Genomic DNA, 22,159 nt, shown 5'->3' with positions numbered 1-22,159 from the left:
CGGAGACTCAAAAGAGAACAATGATGTCAAAACACTTATGAGCACCTATAGGTCTCAAGCCCAGAAAGATCCCATGAAAGAGCTCAAAAAGGAGCTTAAAATCATATAAGACAGACAGAAGAAAAATTGGGAAGAGAAATGAGAGTGATGCAAGAGAATTATGAAAAAAAAGTCAATGGCTTAGAAAACATTCTAAGGAAGGAAGCTAAACATGATCGTTGAGAGAAGTTCTACATCCACCATCTTGGCCAACAACTACATCCAATGCCCTGAATGGGTGTATAAATCCAATACCCCCAAGAATAGCACTGCCCCTCAGACCATAGGCTCTTCTTCTAGCCCAGTCACCATAACCATCATCCAGGAGAATAATCCCTGTGGAAAAAGGGTATGCCATCACTGCCATTACCTATACCAACTGGGATGCTCAACGTCCTGCAGGGCTATTGAGATCAAAAGCTAGGGGTGACAACAACTCCCATGTGCTGCCCCCCCTAACTCTTAACATCAGCCCTGCTTTTAGCCTGCCCCTACAGTCATCCTCTGGGGAAGCAACCTTTGTGGATATGATGCAGCCCCAGCCTGCTTTCTTGGCAGCCGCTGCCACCAAATACCTTAAAGAAAGTCTTAATGCCAGAGTTTCTGGCACCATCGAATAGCTCGACATCAGAAATGATATGGCTTTATGAACAGAAATGACACTAGAGAAGATACATTGCCATCTGTTTGGTCATTTCATCCTAAAGACCCACAGGGCCTTTTCCCCTGACTTCGAGCTGAGCCTGCCCTATATACGTTGTCTCCCCCTTAGGGGTTCTTCGCCATTTTTGTGTCCTGGATCCCTACGACAGTCTGTTAAGCCCACAGACCCCTTTCTCAGAATAATTTGTTTAAATGCAGAAAATAAAATAGAGTTATAAGGAAAACCAATTACATTGAAATAGAATTACATTTTTTTTAAATTAAGTTCACAGACCCCATGTTTTGTTTTGTTTTGAGACTGAATCTCCCTATCTTGCCCAGGTTAGATATGCATCAGCCACTGACTGGCCTGATCCCAATTCTGATTGGTACAGAAGCTTCAGCCTACTCAGATTTTATGACCTGGGCCAATTTTCCCCTCCTTAGGGAACCTGGTGCCTCGCTATTCCCTGTGGGAGGGAGGGCTCCTCATATCGGTGCCAGACTTAGTGGAGACATCCAGTCAGTTTTATCTTTTCAGAGCTCCCAGGCTCAAGTGATCTACTAGTCCTGGCTTCCCTGGCAGCAGGGACCAAAGGCAAGCTTCGTCATTCCCAGCCTTGATTCCAGCTTGAGGATCTCTGCTCTCGGTTGGATCCGTAGGGGGAGCATGGATCAAATTGCCCAGTATGAAAAGCCGTAAACTAGTTTTAATCTGTAGTGGAGTGAATTCCTCCACTCATAATAATAGTACCTACTTCTTGGGGTTATTGTGACAATAAAACGAGATATTTGTAAAACTCTTTACAAATCAGAAAGTGCTTTATGATAAGAACGCTAGTGATAATAGCTAATATTTACATAAGGCAGATAGGTAGTGCAGTGGATAGAGCGTAAGGCTCAGACGCTGACCAGCTGTGTGACCCTGGGCAAGTCACTTCACCCTGTCTGCCTCAGTTTCCTCATCTGTAAAATGAACTGGAGAAGGAAATGGCATACCACTCTAGTATCGTTGCCAAGAAGTGCTGGCATTGTGGATAGACAGCTGGGGAAGTACCTCACCACAAGTTCCCTACACTGGAGAGCTGGTTGTTAAATATTTACCAGAATACCTTTGCCCACATCACTAGCCGTCTTATAACAGAAGATGACTGATCATTTGTTGGGGCATTTTTAAGAAGGAATTCCCACCCAGATATGGGCTAAAAAGTGGAAAGCGTGTTTTCACTGGAGTGTGAGGACCTAGGTTCTAATTTCCCTTCTGATGCTGTGTCATTTTGGCAAGTCACTTGACCTCCTGAGTTTCTCTAAAATGGGATATTGAACTAGATGGCCTCTGAAGCCTGGCTCTAAATCTCAAAGGCCTGGGAGGTGGGTGGTACCATTCCCTTCCAACTCTGAGATTCCAGAATTACCTGATCCGTTTGTTAAAAGAAGTCATGGGACTACATCATTTCACCTCAGATGACAACAACCCCCTAACCAGCCTCTCTGCTGGTAGTCTCTCCTCTTTTTTTTTTTGGAGGGGGGAAGGCAGGGCAATTGGGGTTAAGTGACTCGCCCAAGGTCACACAGCTAGTGTGTGTGTCAAGTGTCGGAGGTCGCATTTGAACTCAGGTCCTCCTGACTCCAGGGCCGGTGCTCTACTCACTGCGCCACCTAGCTGCCCCAGGTACTCTCTCCTCTTGGCAATAGTCTTCCTGACTTTTCCTAGTTTTTCTTATATTTGTTATTAGTATGAAGCTCTCAAAGGCAGAAACCATATCCTATCTGCCTAGGCCCGTTTCTGGGCGACGTAGTCACTGCTGAGAAGCTGATAGGACTTCCGTGACCTGTTGCATCAGATCCATATTCCCCGGCCCGACTCCATTTTCCTCCCTTTTCACCTCACCAACCAACACTGACTCTCGGCTCTGAGGGGCCCTTCGCGTAATTTGCTTGTTCCCCCCTTATCTTTCCACATTCCGTGGAATGCCCCTCTCCTCTTCTCTTTTTTTTAACCAGACCTAAGATTTCAATAGTGTAGGAAACTCCCAAGAAATACCCTCTACCAGTGCAACTTTGCAGTCTTTTTTATAGAGAGTTGCCTGGACTACAGAGAAGTCACTTGATAGAATTTCACATACAGTGTGTGTGTCAGGGATGGGACTGGTGGTACCCTGACTCCAAGACTGGCCTTCCGTCCACTATTCCAGGCGGCCTCTCATCACCTGATCTTTCTCTTCATCCCCTAGAGATGCCTAAGTGTGTATGTAGGGGTGGGCAACCTGCAGCCTTGAGGCCACATGTGGCCCTCTAGGTCCTCAAGTGCGGCCCTCTGACGGAATCCATACTTCACAGAACAAATTGGATTTGGTCAAAGGGCCACACTTGAGGACCTAAAGGGATATTCAGAGAGAAGGCTGAGGAAACAAAGAGAGAGGAGGGTGGGAGTGGGGGATGGGGGGGTAGGGAAGAGAGAAAGAGAGAGACAGATTAAAAAGAGGATGGCGGGGGAGAGAGACAAACACACAGAGATGGAGAGAGAGGAAGGGAGAGAGAGACAGAGAGGGTGAGAGAGACACGGGGTAGGGGAAAGCGGGGGAGAGAACGAGAGAAAGAGAAAGAGAGAGAGAGGGAGAGAGAGAGAGAGAATGCTAAATACTTACTATATCCCTGGGTATACAGATACAAAAACCCAAGCTGGTCCCAATTCTCAAAAAGTTTATATTATAATAGGGGAAGACAGAACATAAGGGGGAGCTGGAAAGTGGGAGAGGGGAAGCAAAGTTCTGAGGAGATGGAGCAGTTCTAAGAGTAAGATGAGCTGCGAGTAGGTGGAGACTATGGCTCAGGCCTCTCAAGAAATGGCTCTGTCAGCCAGACTCGGCAATCAGGAGAGCAGGCCCCAGGGCCAGAGTCATGGCAAGGTGGGCAGAACCACTGAGAAGGTGGAGCAGACAGGAGATTGAGTTGAGTTGAGATTGAGTTTAGACTGTAAGCTTCATGAGGGCAAGGGGCTTTTCTTATCTAAGCTTTGTACCTTAACCCAATGTCTAGTATAGTGCTTTGCACCAAGGACAAACTTAATAAATGCTTGTGTAATTGAATTTTTATATTGCTTTGTAATTGCTTTTAACTTAACCTTGTTTGCCTCAGTTTCCACATCTGTAAACATGATTTGGCAAAGGAAACCGCAAACCACTACAGTATCTTTGTGAAGAAAACCCCAAAATGAGGTCATGAAGGGTCACACATGGCTGAAATGAGCCTTTCAAAATGAATCATTTTTAACTAGAGCTTTAGGGCAGTAGATGGCACCATAGAAAGAGTTCTGGGCCTGAAGTCAAGAAGACTCATCTTCCTGAGTTCAAATCTTGCCTCAAACACTGACTAGCTGCGTGACCCTGGGCAAGTCACTTCACTGTGTTTGCCTCAGTTTCCTCATCTGTTAAAATGAGCTGGAGAAGGAAAGGGAAGAGTCCTCCAGCATCTTTGTCAAGAAAACCCTAAATGGGATTATGAAGAGCCAGATACAACAGAAATAACTGAACGACAACCTCTAGTGCCTCACGGTCGGCAAAGAGCTAAGACTACAAAAAGTAGGGAGGCCCCACGGTGCAACGGCTGGAGCGCTGGATTTGGAGTCAGAGAAGAGAACTGGGTTTGAACTTAGGCAAAATCTCGTTGTCTTTGGGCCTCAATTCCCTCGTCTTAAAAAAATGAGGGAGCGGGACTAGATGACCACCAGGGCCCCCAGCTCTAAATCTCAATGGCCTGGGAGGTAGGTGGGGCCAGTCTTTTGTGTCCATAGTACAGATGAGGAGACAGAGGGCCATAGAGCTGAAGAGTCTCGTCCAGTGTCAGTCAGATAGTATTGAAGGGAGTTAATGGGACAAGAGGTCCGATGGTCTTTCCTCAACACCATTCTCTTCTCACCCGAGGGTAGTGCACTATGGCCGCCGTTAAGTGAAAAGCTCTCAGAGACAGAAACCATATCACGTCTGTCCGGTCACGGTGCTGGGCATGTAGTCAGTGTTGATGGGCTGATAGATAATTGAGAGCTGCGGTCCTTGCTCAGCTGTTTTTCAATCGTGACTGACTCTTCGTGACCCCGTTTGGGGTTTTCTTGGCAAAGATACTGTAGCAGTTTGCCATTTCCTTCTCCAGCTCAATTTACAGATGAGGAAACTGAGTTAAACAGGGTGAAGTGACTTGCCCAGGGTCACACAGCTAGTCAGTGTTTGAGCCCAGATCTGAACTCAGGAAAATGAGTCTTCCTGACTTTATGGCCAGCCCTCTTTCCATGGTGCCACCTAGCTGCCCTAAAGCTCTAGTTAAAAATGATTCATTTTGAAAGGCTCATTTCAGCCATGTGTGACCCTTCATGACCTCATTTTGGGGTTTTCACTGGAGTGGTTTGCCATTTCTTTCTCTAGTTCATTTTACAGGTGAGGAAACTGAAGCAAACAGGGTTAAGTGATTTGCTCTGGGTCACCCAGCTAGTAAGTGCCTGAGGCCGGACTTGAACTCGTGAAGATAAATCTTCCTAACTCTAGTCCTGGCACCCCATCCGTGCACCACCTAGCGGCTCTAACTAAGGAGGCAGACCGAAGCTGAGGATCTTTGATTACCCACCTAGATTGTTGGCCATTGAAGACAGCATTGGATTTGGGGTTAGAGAACCTGGCTGTGAGTCATAGCTTTGTGGCTCTCTCCCTGTCTGATCTGGGCCTTCCCTCACTTGTGAAATAAGGGAGTTGGGTTAGATGGTCTCTGCCCTCCCTTCCAACTCTAAATCGACAATCCCAAGTATGAACCCCCAATTGGGTTCAACATTTAGCAAGGTTTCAGTGTCTGAGTGTGAGTCCTGGATGGCACTCGAGGCCTTGGGACTTTGGCTGCAGGAAGGTGGTTTTCCTGACTCTACCCCACACCAACTTACTTATCAGCTGTGCACATTCAGGTCAGCTCTCTGGAGCCGTCATGATTCCAACCACGGCCAAGGAGAGCCGCAGAGCAGCAAACTCTTGCTACAGAGGCAATCAAAGGTACAGGATCGTACGGTTATTACAGTCCTAGGTTTAGAGCTGGGAGGGGCCTTACAAATGATTACTAAGCAGCAGCTCGTATTTATAGAGACCTTTGAGGTTTATAGCCTCCTTTCCTCGTAACAACCCAAGGAGTTGGTTAGAGTGAGTGCTTGTGCACCCATGTCCCCAAATGAGAGGCAGGTGTGGTGTAGTGCACAGAGGACAGTCCTGGGAGTTGAGATAATAGTCATAATATTAACAATAACAAACCAACTATGGTTGCCAAGATTTGTATAGAGATTTAAGGTTTGCAGAACACTTGACAAGGATCTCATTTTATCCTTAGAACAGGGCAGCTAGGTGTGCGGTAGACAGAATGCTGGATCTGGAGTCAGGAAGATTTGACTTCAAATCCAGCCTCAGACACGGACTGGTTGTGTGACCTTGGGCAAGTCACTTCACCCTGTTTGCCTCAGTTTCCTCATCTGTTAAGTGAGCTGGAGAAGGAAATGGCAAACCACTCCAGTATCTCTGCCAAGAAAAACCTAAGAAGCGGGGCAGCTAGGTGGCCCAGTGAGTTAAGCAGCGGCCCTGGAGTCAGGAGGACCTGAATTCAATCCAGCTTCAGACACTTGACACTTACTAGCTGAGTGACCTTAGGCAAGTCACTTAACCCTGATTGCCCTGCCCCCCCAAAAAAAACCCTAAAAGGGGTCATGAAGAACCCGTAACAGCTGAAAAATGGCTAAACAACAACCACTTTTAGGCTAACTCTGGGAGATAGGGGCTATTATTATCCCCGTTTTATAGACAAAGAAACTGAGGCAGAGAGCATTTAAGTGACTTGCCTGGGATCCCATAGCTAGTAAGTGTCTGAGGTCAGATTTGCACTTGGGTCTTCTTGACTCCAGGTTCAACTCTATTCATTGTGCCATCCAGTTGCCTCAAATGACAAAGAGGCAATGACCCGGGTTCAAGTCCTGCCTCAAGCCCTATATATTGGCTCTTCAACCCTGGACAAGTTTCTTAACCTCTTAGGGCCCCAGCTCCTCTGCGTTGATAGATCCCTAACAAAATCATGGGTCTCCACTCTGTCTCTGTCTCTGTGTCTCTGTCTATCTCTCTCTCGTGGACGCACACATGTTTATCTGTGTACATGTAACCCCCCTGAGGCCAAAGATCAGAGCCTGGAACAATATGTTGAAATGTTTGTAGAATGGAATATTTATTGGTCTTTTCCTTTTCTTTTTTTTTCCTCTTCCTTTTTTTTGCACATAATAGTATTTCATTTTTTCCAATTACATAGAAAGATAGTTTTCAACATTCATTTTTGTAAGATTTTGAATTCCAAAATTTTCTCTGTCCCTCCCTTCCTTCCCTCCTCCCCAAGACAGCAAGCAACCTGCTATAGGTTCTACATGCCCAATCGTGTCAAACATATTTCCACCTTAGTCGTGTTGTGAAAGAAGAATCAGAACCAAAGGGAAAAACCACAAGAAAGATAAAACAAAAAACAGGTGAAAATAGAATGCTTCGATCTGCATTCAGACTCCATAGCACTTTCTCTGGATGTGGATGCATTTTCCATCACGAGTTTTTGGGAATTGTGTTGGATCATTGTATTCCTGAGAAGAGCTAAGTCTATCATAGTGGGTCATCGCACAGTAAGGCCGTTACTATGTACAGTGTTCTCCTGGTTCTGCTCACTTCGCTCAGCATCAGTTCACGTTAGGTCTTTCCAGGTTTTTCTGAAGTCCACCTGCTCATCGTGTCTTACAGCCCAATAGTATTCCATTACATTCATGTACCGCAACTTGTTCTGCTATTCCCCAATTGATGGCCATCCCCTCAATGTCCATTCTTGGCGACTACAAAAAGAGCTGCTATAAATATTTTTGTACACATGGGTCCTTTTCCCTTTTTTATGGCCTCTTTGGGATACAGACCTAGAAACAGTTCTGCTGAGTCAAAGGTTATGCACAGTTTTATAGCCTATAGTTCCAAATTGCTCTCTAGAATGGTTGGATCAGTTCACAACTCCACCAACGATGCATTAGTGTTCCAGCTTTCCTATATCTTCTCCAACATTTATCATTTTCCTTCTCTGTCATATTAGCTAATCTGATAGGTGTGAGGTGGTACCTCAGAGTCGTTTTGATTTGCATTTCTCTAATCAATAGTGATTTAGAGCATTTTTTCATATGACTATAGGAAGCTTTAATTTCTTCATCTGAAAACTGCCTGTGCACATCCTTTGACCATTTCTCAATTGGGGAATGACGTGTGAAATGTTTTTTGTTGAATCCCTGTTTTGGAGATGAAGAAATTGAAGTTCATAAAAGAGCATGGCAAGAACTGACACATAGTTAACTCTTCAACAAAAATGTGTTGACTGGTTGACCAATTGACTGATACAGAACTCTGCTTTGTAGGTAATTCTCACTGGCCCTCTTAGCCACTCTGGATCACTCTTGCCAGCATCCTGAATTCAGTCTTTTCTTGGTCCTGGGTCTTTTTGTTTGATGCCCAAGAAATCTCGAGTCTCAGTGCAAAGTGTGCCAGATGGAGAATCAGGAGATCTGGGTTTAATTCAATCCAATTACATTCATTAAGCATTTATTTATTACAGTAGAATTTATTAAGTGTTTGCTCTGTGCCAGACAGTATGGTAGTCCTGGCAAGGCAAAGAAAAAAAACATGACAAAATAGTCCCTGCCCTCTAGGTCTTCAAGCGTGGCCCTTTGACTGAATCCGAACTTCGCAGAACAAATTTGAGAAATGGAAGCTGAAGGAGGGGGAAGGTATACTGAGTATAGTATGACATTTGTTCTGTGAAGTTTGGATTCAGTCAAAGGGCCACACTTGAGGACCTAGAGGGCCACATGTAGCCTCCAGGCTGCAGGTTCTCCACCCATGCTCTAGGCCTCCTTCCACAGTTGCCTGAAAAGTCTATAAGCATTTATTAAACCCTTACTGTGGGACAAGCGCTGTGATAAATGTTAGGGATACAAAGAAAGGCCAAATCAATTCTGGGGTGCCCTGAGGTGTTCTGCGTCTACTGGGGGAGACACTGAGGAGATATTGCCCTTCTGCCTCACCCCAATTTCTTCATCTCAAATCTCCTTTTGGTCCTCTGGGGCCTCTCCTCCCTCTAACCTTTTCTACAGCTCTGGACATTTGGCCTAGCTGGAGCTTTGCTGTGCTGAACCCCAAGGAACACTCTCTGGTCTCTCTGGCCTCCCTCCCTCTCTCTTTTTCCCCTTTCCTCTCTCCTCTCTCTTATTCTCTTCCTTTATTTCCCCTGACTCCTCTCTCTGTCTCTGTCTCTCCCTCTTTCTCCCTCTTCTGTTGCTCCTCTTTCTCTCCCTCTCTTTCTCTTTTTCTTTCTCCCTCTCCTTCCTTCTCCCTCTTTTTCTTCTCACTCTCCCTCCTTTTATCTCCCCCTCCTCTTGCTCTCTCTCTCCTTCCCTCCCTCTTTCTGTCCTTCTGTCCTTTCTCTTTCTCTCCCTCCCTTTCTTTCCCTTTCTTTCTGTCCTTTTCCTTCTCTTCTTCTTCTTCTTCTTTTTCTTCTTCTTCTTCTTCTTCTTCTTCTTCTTCTTCTTCTTCTTCTTCTTCTTCTTCTTCTTCTTCCCTCTCCCCCTCCCTCCCTTCCTCCCTTTCTCCCTTGCTCCTTTTTCCCTCTCTTTTCCTCCATCCTCTCTCTCCCTCTCCCCTCTCTCTCCTTTCCCCCCTCTCCTCCTCCTCCTGCTGCTCTCTCTCTCTCTCTCTCTCTCTCTCTCTCTCTCTCTCTCTCTCTCTCTCTCTCTCTCTCTCTCTCTTTCACACACACACACACACACACACATTTACATAATATATGGGAACCATAAATATGTAAGCATAGCCAGCCCAGGGCCTGCTCTTATGGACCTTACTGTGCTCTATGGGGATATGACATCTGCACAAATAGCTTCTAAGATAATGTATGTGGAGTGCATCAGTAGAGATTGAGTTGGCCCCAGAGCCAGGGAGATCTGGTTTCAAGTCTCTCCTCTGACACAGCCAGGCTGCATGACCCTGGGCAAATTTATTAATCTCTCAGTGCTTTAGGCAAGTCTTTAGGATTCTAAGTCCCAGAGAACGTGCTAGAGGGAGTTCATTTACCTGGGAATTACAGTATAAGAGTGCATTTAGGTCTAACCCTATAAGAGTGAGCCCAGTGAAAGAGGTCCTTGCCTCTCTCCCCATCCTTAAGTGCATTAAGAGGTATTAGGAAAGTGTTTTCTAAAGTCTTTACTGACTTGGGGGAGGAAGGATGGTCATATCTTCTTGAAAAAGATATATAAGCTGGACTTGGGAGGATGGTTAGAAATTCATCAGGTGTTCTAGGTATAAGGAACAGTGACAAAGGTATGTATGTGGGCAAGTGTGGTATGTGTGCAAGAAGCATCACAAATAGCCCAAAGAAAGGACATGAAAGATCCTCTTGAATACCACCCCCCCCATTTTACAGATGGAGAAATTGAGGCCCTGGGAGAGGAGGTGACTTGTCCCAGATCACACACATCATAAATGGCAGAGCTGGGGTCTGGCTGCAGGCCCTTTGGACTCCAAAGTCAGTGCTTTTCCAGATACTCCATGGTTTTTCAGAGATGTAAAGTGATTTATTTGGCAGGAGCACAAATTATGTGGAGGGAAGTAATATGATATGAAGCTGCAAATAGAGAGTGAATGAGTGTGGAGGCCCTTGAGTGCTTTGCAGAGGGGTCTGTACTTTATTCACCAAGTAGGAAAGAGGAGCTGGAGGGTTAGGGTTTTTTTTGTTTTTTGTTTTTGTTTTTTGGAAGGCAATTCTGGCAGAGGTAAAAAGGATGGATTGGAGGGGGTGTGAGTGACAGAGATACTCTTTTTGCAAAGCCTATTAAAAGCATATTCTCAAGAGTCAGATCAAGGCAAATGCTACTGGCTGTTCTGTTTTTGACTCTGTGTGTGTGTGTGTGTATCTTAGGGGTGGTTGTGTGGGGGATAAAAGGAGAGGAGAATTGGGGACAGGAGATAGGGAATCAAATGTGGGGGATAGAAGACAGTGAATGAAAGGTGAAGAGTGAGGGATGGGAAATGGAGAGATGGGGGATGGGAACTGGATAACAGGGGACTGAGGATGGGGAACTGGAAATGGATGATGAAAATGGAGACGGTGAAAGAGGGATGATCATGGGGGATGTGGGTGGGGAAAGGAGAAGGAAGACAGGATGGAAATGGGGATGAGAATGAGAAATATGAAGGAGGAATAGATAATGGGGATGGGAATGGAGGATGGAGAATGAAGAATGGGGAATGTGAAAGAGGGATGAATCATGGGGAATGGGGGATAGGAAAGGAGAAGGACAGGGTGGGAATGGGGGGTGGGGGACTGGGAAAGGATAAGGAGGACAGGATGGGAATGGGGGTTGGGAGATGGGGTGTAATGGCAACCACACTGGCACTCCCAGGATGGCTGCTAGCACAGATTCTTAGATCTGTTTTACTAGAAAAGACAGCTATTTCAGGGGTCCACAACCTTCTTTAATTACATAAAATACAAACAGAGAAAATACAGAGCAGAGATAAAAGACCAACAGACAGGGCTTTACCACCCGAATCAAAACAATGCTCCTATATACTTTACATGCACCACTGAATCAAGAGAGCCTTTACCTCTGAGCAGTTGGGGAGCTCTGAACAGTTGGCCACTCAGAGTCTTGACCAGGGAATGCTAGCCGACTGACTAGTCAGGATCTCTGGGCTTTGGCTGCTTCAGTTCATTACAGGGGTTGATCCGGTGGCAGTTAGCACTAGAGGTTCTCTTTTTCATGGAGCCTGTGGGATTCAGCGCCAGGAGTCAGAGGTCAGATTTCTCCAAGTTGTACTGAAGGCTGTGGTTGGCAACTCTGCTCATTAAAAAGAGTCTGTGAGGATACCAGGGACTACAGTTGGTGGGGTGAACTCAGGGCAAAACTGTGAAGTCAGTGACCCCCTCAATTCTCACCCCCTTCCTTGGGCATTCAGGGCCAAAGAGCTTCCTGGGAACATAGCTTTAGAGCTGAAAATCATCCAGTTCTACCTCCCCATTTTACAGACGAGGAAACTGAGAAACTTACAAGATCCTTCTTGTAAGCGAGCCCCCAAAGCAAAAGCTCACCTCTCATAATATATACTCTTTCAGCTAATAGGCTCAGAGCTACAAGGCATCACAACCCTCCTGACTTGGTGCCTAATTAACAAAAGGTGTGTAAGCCTTCTTACAAGCAAGCAAGCTTCCCTTAATGGGAAGCCTATTGATGGGTGGGGAAGATCTTATTCCCTATTAACCTTATACAGGAAAAGGATAAGGAGGACAGAATGGAAATGGGGGATGGGAATGGGGAATATGAAAGAGGGATGATAATGGGAAATGGAAGATGAAGGATAAAGAAAGGATGAGGAGGACAGTATGAAGAATAAGAAAGGGCTAATGGGCAATGGAAATGGTAAAGTGGTAATGTGGAACTAAGGATGAGGAATAGGAAATGTGTGTTGGAGATAGGACTTGAATATAATATGACATGACATAATATAATATAATGCAATACAATATAATGTAAATGGGGAGTAGGGGACAGAGAAAAGATAATAGGAGACTAACGATGGGGAGTATGAAATGGGTGAGGAGGATAGGGAGTGAGGGTGTCAGAAAGTGATGGATAATGCAGAATAGGGGAAATGCAGGATAAAGAAAAGACAAGGAAGGGACTGAGGTTGGGGAATAGGAAATGGGGGTGGGGAGTAAGACTAGTAAAAGAGGGATGATAATGGGGATGCAGATGAGAAGTAGGAAATGGGGGATGGGAGTGGGGTCTGTGAAAGAGAGATAGTGGGGCATGGGGTAGAGAATGGGGAATAGGGGTTAGAGGATGAAAGATGAGGGTACTTTCCTATGTGACTCTGTGAAAGTCATATCAAACCCGACTTGATGCGGTTTATTTTATTTTCTACCCTGCCATCATTTTCCCAGACACCCAGGCTTGCAACCTAGATGTCATCCTAGACTCCTCACTCTCTCTCTCTCTCCATATCCAATCAGTGGTCAAGTCCTCTCCTTTCCATCTCCATAACACATTTTCTATGTGCCCCTTCTGGCACTGTCATCACCCTGGTGCAGGCTTTCATCACCCCCATGCCTCAACTCTTGCAATGACCCGATGACTGGTCTCCCTGCCTCAAGTCTCTTGCCACTCCAGTCCAGTTGGCTACCAACGTGATCTTTCTTACAATATCATCCCCTTATAAATTCCAGAGGCTCCCTATTGCCTCCAGGATCAAATAGAAAATCCTTAGTTTGGCATTCAAAGCCCTTCCTAACCTGGCCCCCTCCTCCCTTTCTAGGCTTCTTACATTTTACTCCCCTCCAAGTACTCTGCAGTCTGGTGACACTGGCCTCATGGCTCTGCCTTGCACAAGACACCCATCTCATCTTCTATATAACTTGTTTGGGAGCAGTGAAGTGGCAGAGAGAATAGAGCACTGGACCTGGAGTCAGGAAGACCTGAGTTCAAATGTGACCTCAGACACTCGCTAGCCATGTGACCCTGGGCAAGTGACTTCACCCTATTTGCCTCGGTTTCCTCATCTGTAGAATAAGCTGGAGAAGGAAATGGCAAACCACTCCATTATCTTTGGCCAGAAAACCCCAAATGGGGCTGAGAAGAGTTGGAAAGGACTGAGCAACAACAAACAATAGCCTGTTTATACACAGCTGTTTGCACATTGTCTCCCCCATCAGACTATGAACTCCAGAGCGAGGACTGCTTTTTCTTTTTGTTTTGTTTTGTTGCTTCCATTCTTTGTATCCCTAACCCTAAATGCGCACAGTGCCTGGCACATAGTAGGTGCTTACTAAATGCTAGCCGACTGACTAGTCAGGATCTCTGGGCTTTGGCTGCTTCAGTTCATTACAGGGGTTGATCCGGTGGCAGTTAGCACTAGAGGTTCTCTTTTTCATGGAGCCTGTGGGATTCAGCGCCAGGAGTCAGAGGTCAGATTTCTCCAAGTTGTACTGAAGGCTGTGGTTGGCAACTCTGCTCATTAAAAAGAGTCTGTGAGGATACCAGGGACTACAGTTGGTGGGGTGAACTCAGGGCAAAACTGTGAAGTCAGTGACCCCCTCAATTCTCACCCCCTTCCTTGGGCATTCAGGGCCAAAGAGCTTCCTGGGAACATAGCTTTAGAGCTGAAAATCATCCAGTTCTACCTCCCCATTTTACAGACGAGGAAACTGAGGCTCGGAAAGGTTAGCTGGCTTGCCCAAGGTCACCAGGTAGTAACCATAAGAGATGGGATTGGAATCCTGTCCTTCTGACATCAGAGTTACCTTCCTTCTACCCTATCATGCCTCCCCTTAATTCACATAAGGAATATGCATTTCACACCAGAGATGCCTTCCTCAGGGTTTCTGGCCTTCTCCAGAAAAGCCATAGGGCAAAGGCAGAACTCTGGAGCTGAGAACCAAAGAAGGGACAAGTGAGCGAGGAAGGTCAAAATCTAATCCAAAGGAATAAAGCTCTAATGGTGGAACTTTGGATATCTTTTGAGGGAGATCTTTTGGAGTCGAGAGAGAGAGACAGAGAGAGAGAGACAGACAGAGACAGAGACAGAGAGACAGAGAGAGAGACAGAGACAGAGAGAGACAGAGAGGAGAGAGAGAAAGAGATAGAGAGAGAGAGACAGACAGAGACAGAGAGAGAGACAGAGGCAGAGAGAGAGAGACAGAGACAGAGAGAGAGACAGAGACAGAGAGAGAGACAGAGACAGAGAGACAGAGACAGAGAGAGAGAGAGACAGAGAGACAGAGACAGAGACACACAGAGAGACACAGAGAGAGAGAGACACAGAGAGAGACAGACACAGAGAGAGACAGAGAGAGAGGAAAAGGGCAGAGGGAGGAGAGTAGAGACTGGGCCTCAGGCTGTTTTGCTTTCCCTTGCAGTCACGACTTCATCGGGGAGTTCACCACTAGCTACCGGGAGCTGGCTCGTGGGCAGAGTCAGTTCAACGTCTACGAGGTGAGTCTGTTCCCTGCTTCCAGAGCCTGCTGTTAGGAGCTTTATGCTTTAGGTAAGGCCTGAGTCTGGGGAGCTGCAGCCTGGGGCTGAGAAAGCCCATGCCGTGATTTCAGATGTCCCCTCAGGGGACTTCCTTGACTTGCCTCGCCCAGGCTTCAAAGGATCTCTTTTCATTTATCTATCTTATTTTGGGGGGCAGCTAGGTGACCCTGGGCAAGTCACTTAGCCCTGTTTGCCTCAGTTCCTCATTTGTAAAATGAGCTGGAGAGTGAAATCACAAACTCCAACATCTGTGCCAAGAAAACTCCCAAAGGGGTCAAGAAGAGTCGGACATGACTGAAAATGACTGAACAACAACAAAAAATTTATCTTCTAAAGATGGGGGTGGGGTGGGTAGGGGGAAGCACAGGTGGGAGAGCAAGAAGACCTGGGTTCTATTTCCAGTACAGTCACTTACTAGCTGGGTGGCTTTGCTCAAATGATTTTTCCTCTCTGGGACTTGATTTCTTAAAATATAGATAAATATATAGATATATTTGGAATATAAATGTAACAATAGATATAATTCTGACCACTCCTGCCTCACCAGCTTAATTCCTACCTCCGAACCTTTGCCCATGTCCTTCCCTGCCACCTTTAATGGGCTGCCCCTTCTATGTAGAGCTAAATCCTACGCATTGTTTGAGGCTCAGCTCAAGTTCTGTTTCCTCCATTGAGCTCTCTGCCCCCTCCTCCAATTCCACTGATATCCCCTACCCTTTTCTGAACTCCTTCTGTACTTAACATTTACAATCCCCTCACTTTATCGTTTGTTAGGAATAAGGACTCGATCTGTGATTTTATTGGTATAGGGAACTCCTAGGTTAAGAAACTCCCTTAGAATTTGTAGCCCTAGGGACTTGTCTGGGGCTAACCTAAGAGGTTAGCTCCCTCATGGTCACTCAACTAGTGTATTTCTCCGAGTCACTCAGTCAACAGACACAATTTGTAAAGCACTGTGCTAAGTGATACCGAGTCAGGATTTGAACTCAGCTCTCCCTGACCCTAAGCCTAGGTCTAGCTGCCTTTCCAGTGCCTTTTAGAAACGTAAATTTTTTAAAATGCAGATTTAAAAAAAATAAATGCCGAGATTTAGTTTCCCCAGGTCGCTTAGCTAGCAGGTGTCAGAGCCGAGATTTGTATGAAGGACTTCTGCCTTTAAGTGACAGGTTTTGCAGGGTCTTTTGCCCTAGACCTCTGATTCCATTGGGATAAATTATTCCCAATTAATAAACTCCACTTAATTAGGCAGGTCAGCAACTTTTCTACAACCTGTAGCCTTTGAGAATTGATTAAATGACTGAGAAGTTAAGTGATTACACAGCCAACATGTGTCGGATGTGAGACTCAAACCCAGGGTTTCTTGGGTGTTTATTGCCCTCTAGTTGTTTTGGGTGTCTCCTCTCCTCCAGAAGACTGTTAGCCCCTTGAGGACAGGGACCACACTTTCTTTTTGCCCATGTTTCCCACTGGACCTAGCACAGGTCTGGGCACTTAGTAGGTGGTCAATAAATACATTTATTGCACTGAATAGGGATCAAAGTAGATCAATAGCCTAATATTTTTACACTTACTAAATGAGGCTCACTCTTCTTGTTCTCTGCCTCTGAAGGGAGTGGGCGATGAGACCAGACTCTCTTTGGGCTCATATCTAATCTTTTCAGAAACCAGATGATGAGGGAAGATCAGAATACCTAGAATTCTTCACACATGGGAGGCCTTGATCCCTCAGGGGAAAAGAACAATCCTCTTGATTGTGGGTTTTTAATAAAGCCACTTTAGGACCTGAAGCTTGGAGAATTTAATTTCCCTCCCCAACCCACCTCTCAGGAAGCTATACTCCACGCAGGGTCCAGTAGAGCTAGCAGGGACCCAAGGGAAGCCACCCTGCTCCTGGGAAGGGTAGGAGGGCAGCGATCCCCTGCTGAGAACAACGCTGTATATAGTGTTGTAGGATTACCAAGTTTGGATTTAAGTCCTGGCCCTGTCACTCACTAGTCGCCTGACTTTGGGCAGTTCTCCATGCCACCGCAAGAGCGGAGGTGAGGTGTAGAGAATGTTTGGGAGCCAGAGGCCAGCTCTGTGTTACAGCGCCAAGGCCCCTAGAGGGAGCTGGTCCTCTGTATGTATCCCAGTCCTTTAGAACTGGCCTCCCCGGGGGAGGGGGGGGGAAGTGGGAAGGGGATATGACCAAGCTAGTCGGCTCCCTAATTTTAGAGAGGAGAAAACTGGGGTGCATAGAGGTGAAGAAGCTTGACAGAAGTTACCCAGCTAGTTAGCCATGCATCATATTAACCATCTTCTCTGTAACTCGCTCAAGTAATTGCCTTTCAGTGAATGAGTCTGTCACCTGTTTGTGTCTCTCCGTGCACGGGAATTTGATAGCTTACATGTTATGTAACGTATCGACTTTGCGTGTGTGTGGATCTGTTTGTGTGTGTGCGTGTATGAATGTATCTTCCAACCTTCTCATCACAGATTTTCCCAAAAGCATCCGCTTGCTTGCCCCTCTTCTCGTCTTTTTTCTCTACACGGTGATCAACACCTATCCCTCTGCAGATGGATCCCTTTGCAAACACAGAGCCCTCTATTGGGTCCTTGATCCTGTCCCCTTCCTTATCCTGTATGACCCCGTATGACCCTGCTTGCCCCTCCAGTCCTCCATTCATAGATTTAGGGAACTCAGAGACCCTCTTGTTCAGCCCTAAAGTCTAATTGGCAGCCTTGCCTTATCCATCGACTCCTTCCCCACTGCTTACAAACACGCCCAGACCACGCCATCCTTAAAAAACACCGACTCTTCCCTGGACCCTGCCATCCCCTCGAGCTATCCTAGCTGCCTCCTCTTTGTCCCCTCCCGCTCTTTTCTCAGCCCTCTGCAGTCTGGCTTGAGCCTTGTCATTCCAATGAAATTTCTCTCTCCAAGGTTACTGAGTGACTTTTTTCTCAGGTGTCACGCTTAACTTCTCTGAAGCGTATGATAATGATACATAGCCTTCACATAGCACTTAAAGGTTTGCAAAGTGCCTTATAGAGATTATCTTGTTGGGTCCTCGAAATAACCCTGATGAAGAAACTGAGGGTCACACAGATAGTAGGTATCTGAGGCAGGATTTGAACTCGGGTCTTCCTGACTTCAGGTCCAATACTAGTCTGTCCACCGCATTGACACAGTTCGCCACCCCCTTTACCTAGACACATTTCCCTAGGCTTTCAAGACACCGTCCTCTCCTGGCTCTCCTCCAGCAACCCCTCCGTTTCTTTGGTAATCATCCATACCCTGCCCACTATCGATGGTGTCCCTAGGCTTCTATCTGAGCCCTCTTCTGTCTCTTCTTCTTTTTCCTCTTTCAATCTAGCTCGTCTGTCTCAGTTTTTTCTGTCTCTTTCTCTTTCTGTTCCTGTCTCCCTCTGACTTCCTGCCTTCTTTATCTGTTTGTCTGCATCTCTGCTTCTGTCTGTCTCTGTGCTTATATGTGTGATCTCATCGGCTCCTAGGGATTCATCTAACAGAGGTGTGGAACCTGTGGCCTTGAGGCCACGTGTGACCCTCTGGGTCTTCAAGTCCAGCCTACTACAAACTACTGTGAAGTTTGGATTCGGTCAAAGGGCTGCGCTTGAGGACCTAGAGGGCCACACATGGCCTTGAGGCCCAGGTTCCCCACCTCTGATTCTATGATTGCTACACAGAGGTAGCTGCATGTGAATAGAGTGCTAGGGCTTGAGACAGAACACCTGAGCTCAGACCCTGCCTCTGGCACTTACTAACTGTGTGACCCTGGACCAGTCATTAAACCTTTCTCTGTCTTCGTTTACTCCTCTGAAAAATGACTGTAGTAATGATAGCACCCAGGGGCAGCTAGGTGACACAGTGAGTAGAGTACCGGTCGTGGAGTCAGGAGGACCTGCGTTCAAATTTGGCCTCAGACACTTGACACACTTACTAGTTGTGTGACCTTGGGCAAGTCACTTAACCCCAATTGCCCTGCCTTCACCGCCTCCTCCAGAAAAAAAAAAGAATGATAGCACCCATCTCTCAGGGATCAAATGAGCTGTTTGTACAGTGCTTAGTGCAATGCCTACTACATAGTAGGGACTTCATGAATGCTGGCGACCTTCCTTCTAAAAGAAAACTCATCTTAACCTTCTTCTCTTCTTTACTTCCCTGTTTCTACCACCATTCTTCCAGTTATTCAGGTCTGTACCCTGGAGATATCCTCCACTCTTCATTCTTCAAGGGTATCCAATCAGTTACCAATTCTTACTGCGTCTACGTGTTCTCTCTCACATCTATCTCCTGTCTCTACTCCCATAGGTGACTACATCAACTCCCCATCTCTGCAGATGATGCCTTACAAATGCCAGCCCCTCTACTGTTGCCTTTAACACGGTCCCCTCCCATGTCCTCCACTCTCTTACCCCAGATTTGGAAGGCACCTCCGAGACCCTCTTGTCCGATGCTAGCTCAGAGCCTCATGTCCTCTCACCTGGATTAATGAAGTGGCTTCCTAATTGGTCTCCTCCATTTAGGGGAGCCTCACCCCTCCCTAAATCCCCCTTCTGCACAGCTGCCAAAATGCTGTTCCTCAAGTGTATGGTTGGTTCATTTGAGCACAGCATCCCTCATCCTCTCCAGGATGGAGAGACAAATCGGAAGGATGCGTCAACTCATGGGTCAGTGGGAGATCCATCAAGCCTGAGGAGCCCTTTCTGGATGGGGCTGTTATGCCTTAGGTGACTGGGGAACTTCACCAGTGGTTCAAGCCTTAGTCCCCTGGATCAATTAAATTTTGATGATGGTTTCATTGCCTTTTCAGGGAGAAACTAGCCTGTGAGGCAATGACCTTCCGTTCCTCTTTGGCCCAAGTGTGACAAATTTCTAGCTGTAAAACAGACCCTATTGCCACAGTTCTTAACCAGACTAGGTGATGAAACTCGCATCACCACTTGCTGTTCCCCATAGATGACAGTCCACCTTTAGTCTCTGTGCCTTCCATGACCCCGTTTGGAGTTTTCTTGGCAAAGTTACTGGAGTGGTTTGCCATTTCCTTCTCCAGCTCATTTTACAGATGAGGAAACTGAGGCAAACAAGGTAATGTGACTTGCCCAGGGTCACACAGCTAGGAAGTGCCTGAGGCTGGATTTGAACTCAGGTCTTTCTGACTCCAGGCCTGGAGCTCTATCCACTGTGCCCCCTAGCTGCCAGCTACTCCACCTAGCCCTATTCCAGACCTGAGCTAAAACAGAAGGGAGAAAAAACATAGCCCCTGCCCCCAGAGGTGCAGGGGTGACAATATTGCCCAGAGCCGAAAATAAAATACTGTATGGTGTGACTTTTAAAAACTGGACACCTTCTGTCTTTACTGCAGGGAACTGTTGGTGAGGGACGGATCAGGCTGTGCTTTGCAATTTATAGTCTTAGAGAACTTCCTGGGGCACAGAGATGAAGCGGCTAGATTTGAACCCAGATCTTCTTGACTCTGTAGCCACCTCACTGGGCTGTCTTCAGAGTGTGATATTAACAGTAAATGCAGCAGGAGTTCCAAAGAGGTCTGGGGAAATCAGGGAAGGCTTCATGAGCTGGCCTTGAAGGATGAGGAGCATGCGGTGGCAAGGGGTTGGGAAAAGCAAGGGTATTCTTTGTGGAAGAAACAGCCCAAAACATGGAGGGAGAAATGAACATGCCTCCAATAACAAGGCACAGTGGAAGAGGAACAAATTTGGAATTAGAAGATGTAGGTTTGAATTCCAGTTGTCACTTACTACATGTGTGGCCTTGGGCAAGTCATTTGACCTCTGTGGGCCTCAGTTTCCCCAACTGTAAAAGGAAGAAGTTAGCTCAGATGGCCCCTAAAATCTCTCCTACTTTTAGATTTCGGATCCAATGATCCCATCTCTCTGGGCCTCAGTCTCCCCATCTGCAAAATGCTGGGACTGGTCCTTTCCAACTTTAAGTCTATGATCCAATGATCCTTCAAACATGGCGTGTTGTGATAGTTAGAAGAGAAAGGCCTGACGATATGTGTTGAGGAAGTGATCGATGGGGTTCTTCCCTGTGTGTTTGGAGCTCTCTTGCCCTCAAGGGGCTCCCTACAAGCCCTTGTCGTGGGTGGGGAGCAGAGGGAGTGGATAATCTCCATGCACTGTAGGAAACGGCACCAAAGTCTATCTGGAGACCCTCCCCTCTGACCCTCCAACTCTTCCCTCCTTCAGGTGGTCAACCCGAAAAAGAAAATGAAGAAAAAGAAATACCTGAACTCTGGCACAGTGAGTCCTTCTTTGCCCACCCCACTCTGTCCCTCTCCTTTCTCCCCCAGGGGCTGAATGAAGATATTCTGAATCCTAAAGTGTGTCGGGCACCAAGTAGTCCTCCAGTGCCAAACGTGGGAGCTAGAGCCCGCGAGGGTGGGGAGAAAGGCGGGGGCGGAAGGGGTGGGGAGAAGAGGAGGTACGGATGGAGCAACCTTCCAGGAGGTGACGAGACAACAGGCAGCCTGTTTCAGGATGAAATTTGGACAGGAAAGACTCCCACAGGGGCTTCTCAGCAATCCGGGATCCAGCTAGACTGTCTCTACATCTGTTGGACACAGAGCAGGCCAGAAGGAGACCTGCTGGGCACATGGGGGAGCATCAAAGGGACTGGGGGAGGATCTCAGAGAAACCCAGAGCCCCGGGGGATCCCAACAGGGGGGGAAGGGGGGCAGCTCTTGAAAGTCTCACAAAACGAGCGGGGAACTACATCCCCTCCCCATGGGTGGTCTCACATGAAGCCATGCAGCGGGTCCCCGCCCGGAAATGCGCTGGAAACTCAGTAATCTTGGCTAATTAGCTATGAGCCTGACTTACCATTTTTTTTAAGTAAGGCGACGTTATTGCTCGTTGCCTCCTGAAGTAGTGAGTTCACAGGAAGGGCTCACCAAATCACAGAATGTGACAGTTCACAGGACCCTCTGAGGCCATCTAGGCCAATCCGTGGCAGAATAAGAATTCCCTCTACTATATACTCAAGACATAATCATCTAGCCCCCTCTTGAAGACCTCCAGTAAAGGACCACCCACTGCTGCCCCAAGGCAGCCCATTCCTTGTTTTTAAAAAAATTAAATTAAAATTTTTTTCAATTAGCTAAAACTAATTTTCTCTCCCTCCTCTCCCTACTCCATTAGGGGAAAAAAGGGGGGAAAAAGAGAGAAAAGCACAACTCTTGTAACAAATGTACACAGATATCACTTGTGAATCTTAAACTGTAGAAATGCTAGCTAAAGATAATAATAATAAGTGCCCAGACCTCAGTTTCTTCATCCATACAACGAGGAGTTGGCTCAGGTGGCCTTTGAGGCGCCGTCCAGCTCTGGGGACCCTTCTCGGGC

General features: G+C 46.7%; 1 protein-coding gene across 2 annotated transcripts in view; it reads left to right on the top strand.

The window, feature by feature from the left end:
• CPNE5 (copine 5) overlaps positions 1-22,159 on the top strand; it is a 211,239-nt gene that overhangs the window by 163,986 nt on the left and 25,094 nt on the right. For both annotated transcript variants that reach the window (XM_036769195.1, XM_036769196.1), the window contains exons 12-13: positions 14,677-14,752; positions 21,005-21,058. In XM_036769195.1, the coding sequence (XP_036625090.1) occupies positions 14,677-14,752; positions 21,005-21,058 (130 nt within the window). The remainder of the gene's footprint in view (positions 1-14,676; positions 14,753-21,004; positions 21,059-22,159) is intronic.

The sequence above is a fragment of the Trichosurus vulpecula genome, chromosome 7 (genome assembly GCF_011100635.1).
Source record: "Trichosurus vulpecula isolate mTriVul1 chromosome 7, mTriVul1.pri, whole genome shotgun sequence".
Taxonomy (NCBI): Eukaryota; Metazoa; Chordata; class Mammalia; order Diprotodontia; family Phalangeridae; genus Trichosurus; species Trichosurus vulpecula.
The sequence above is the reverse complement of the archived record's forward strand: the minus strand, read 5'-3'. Positions and strand labels throughout refer to the sequence as shown.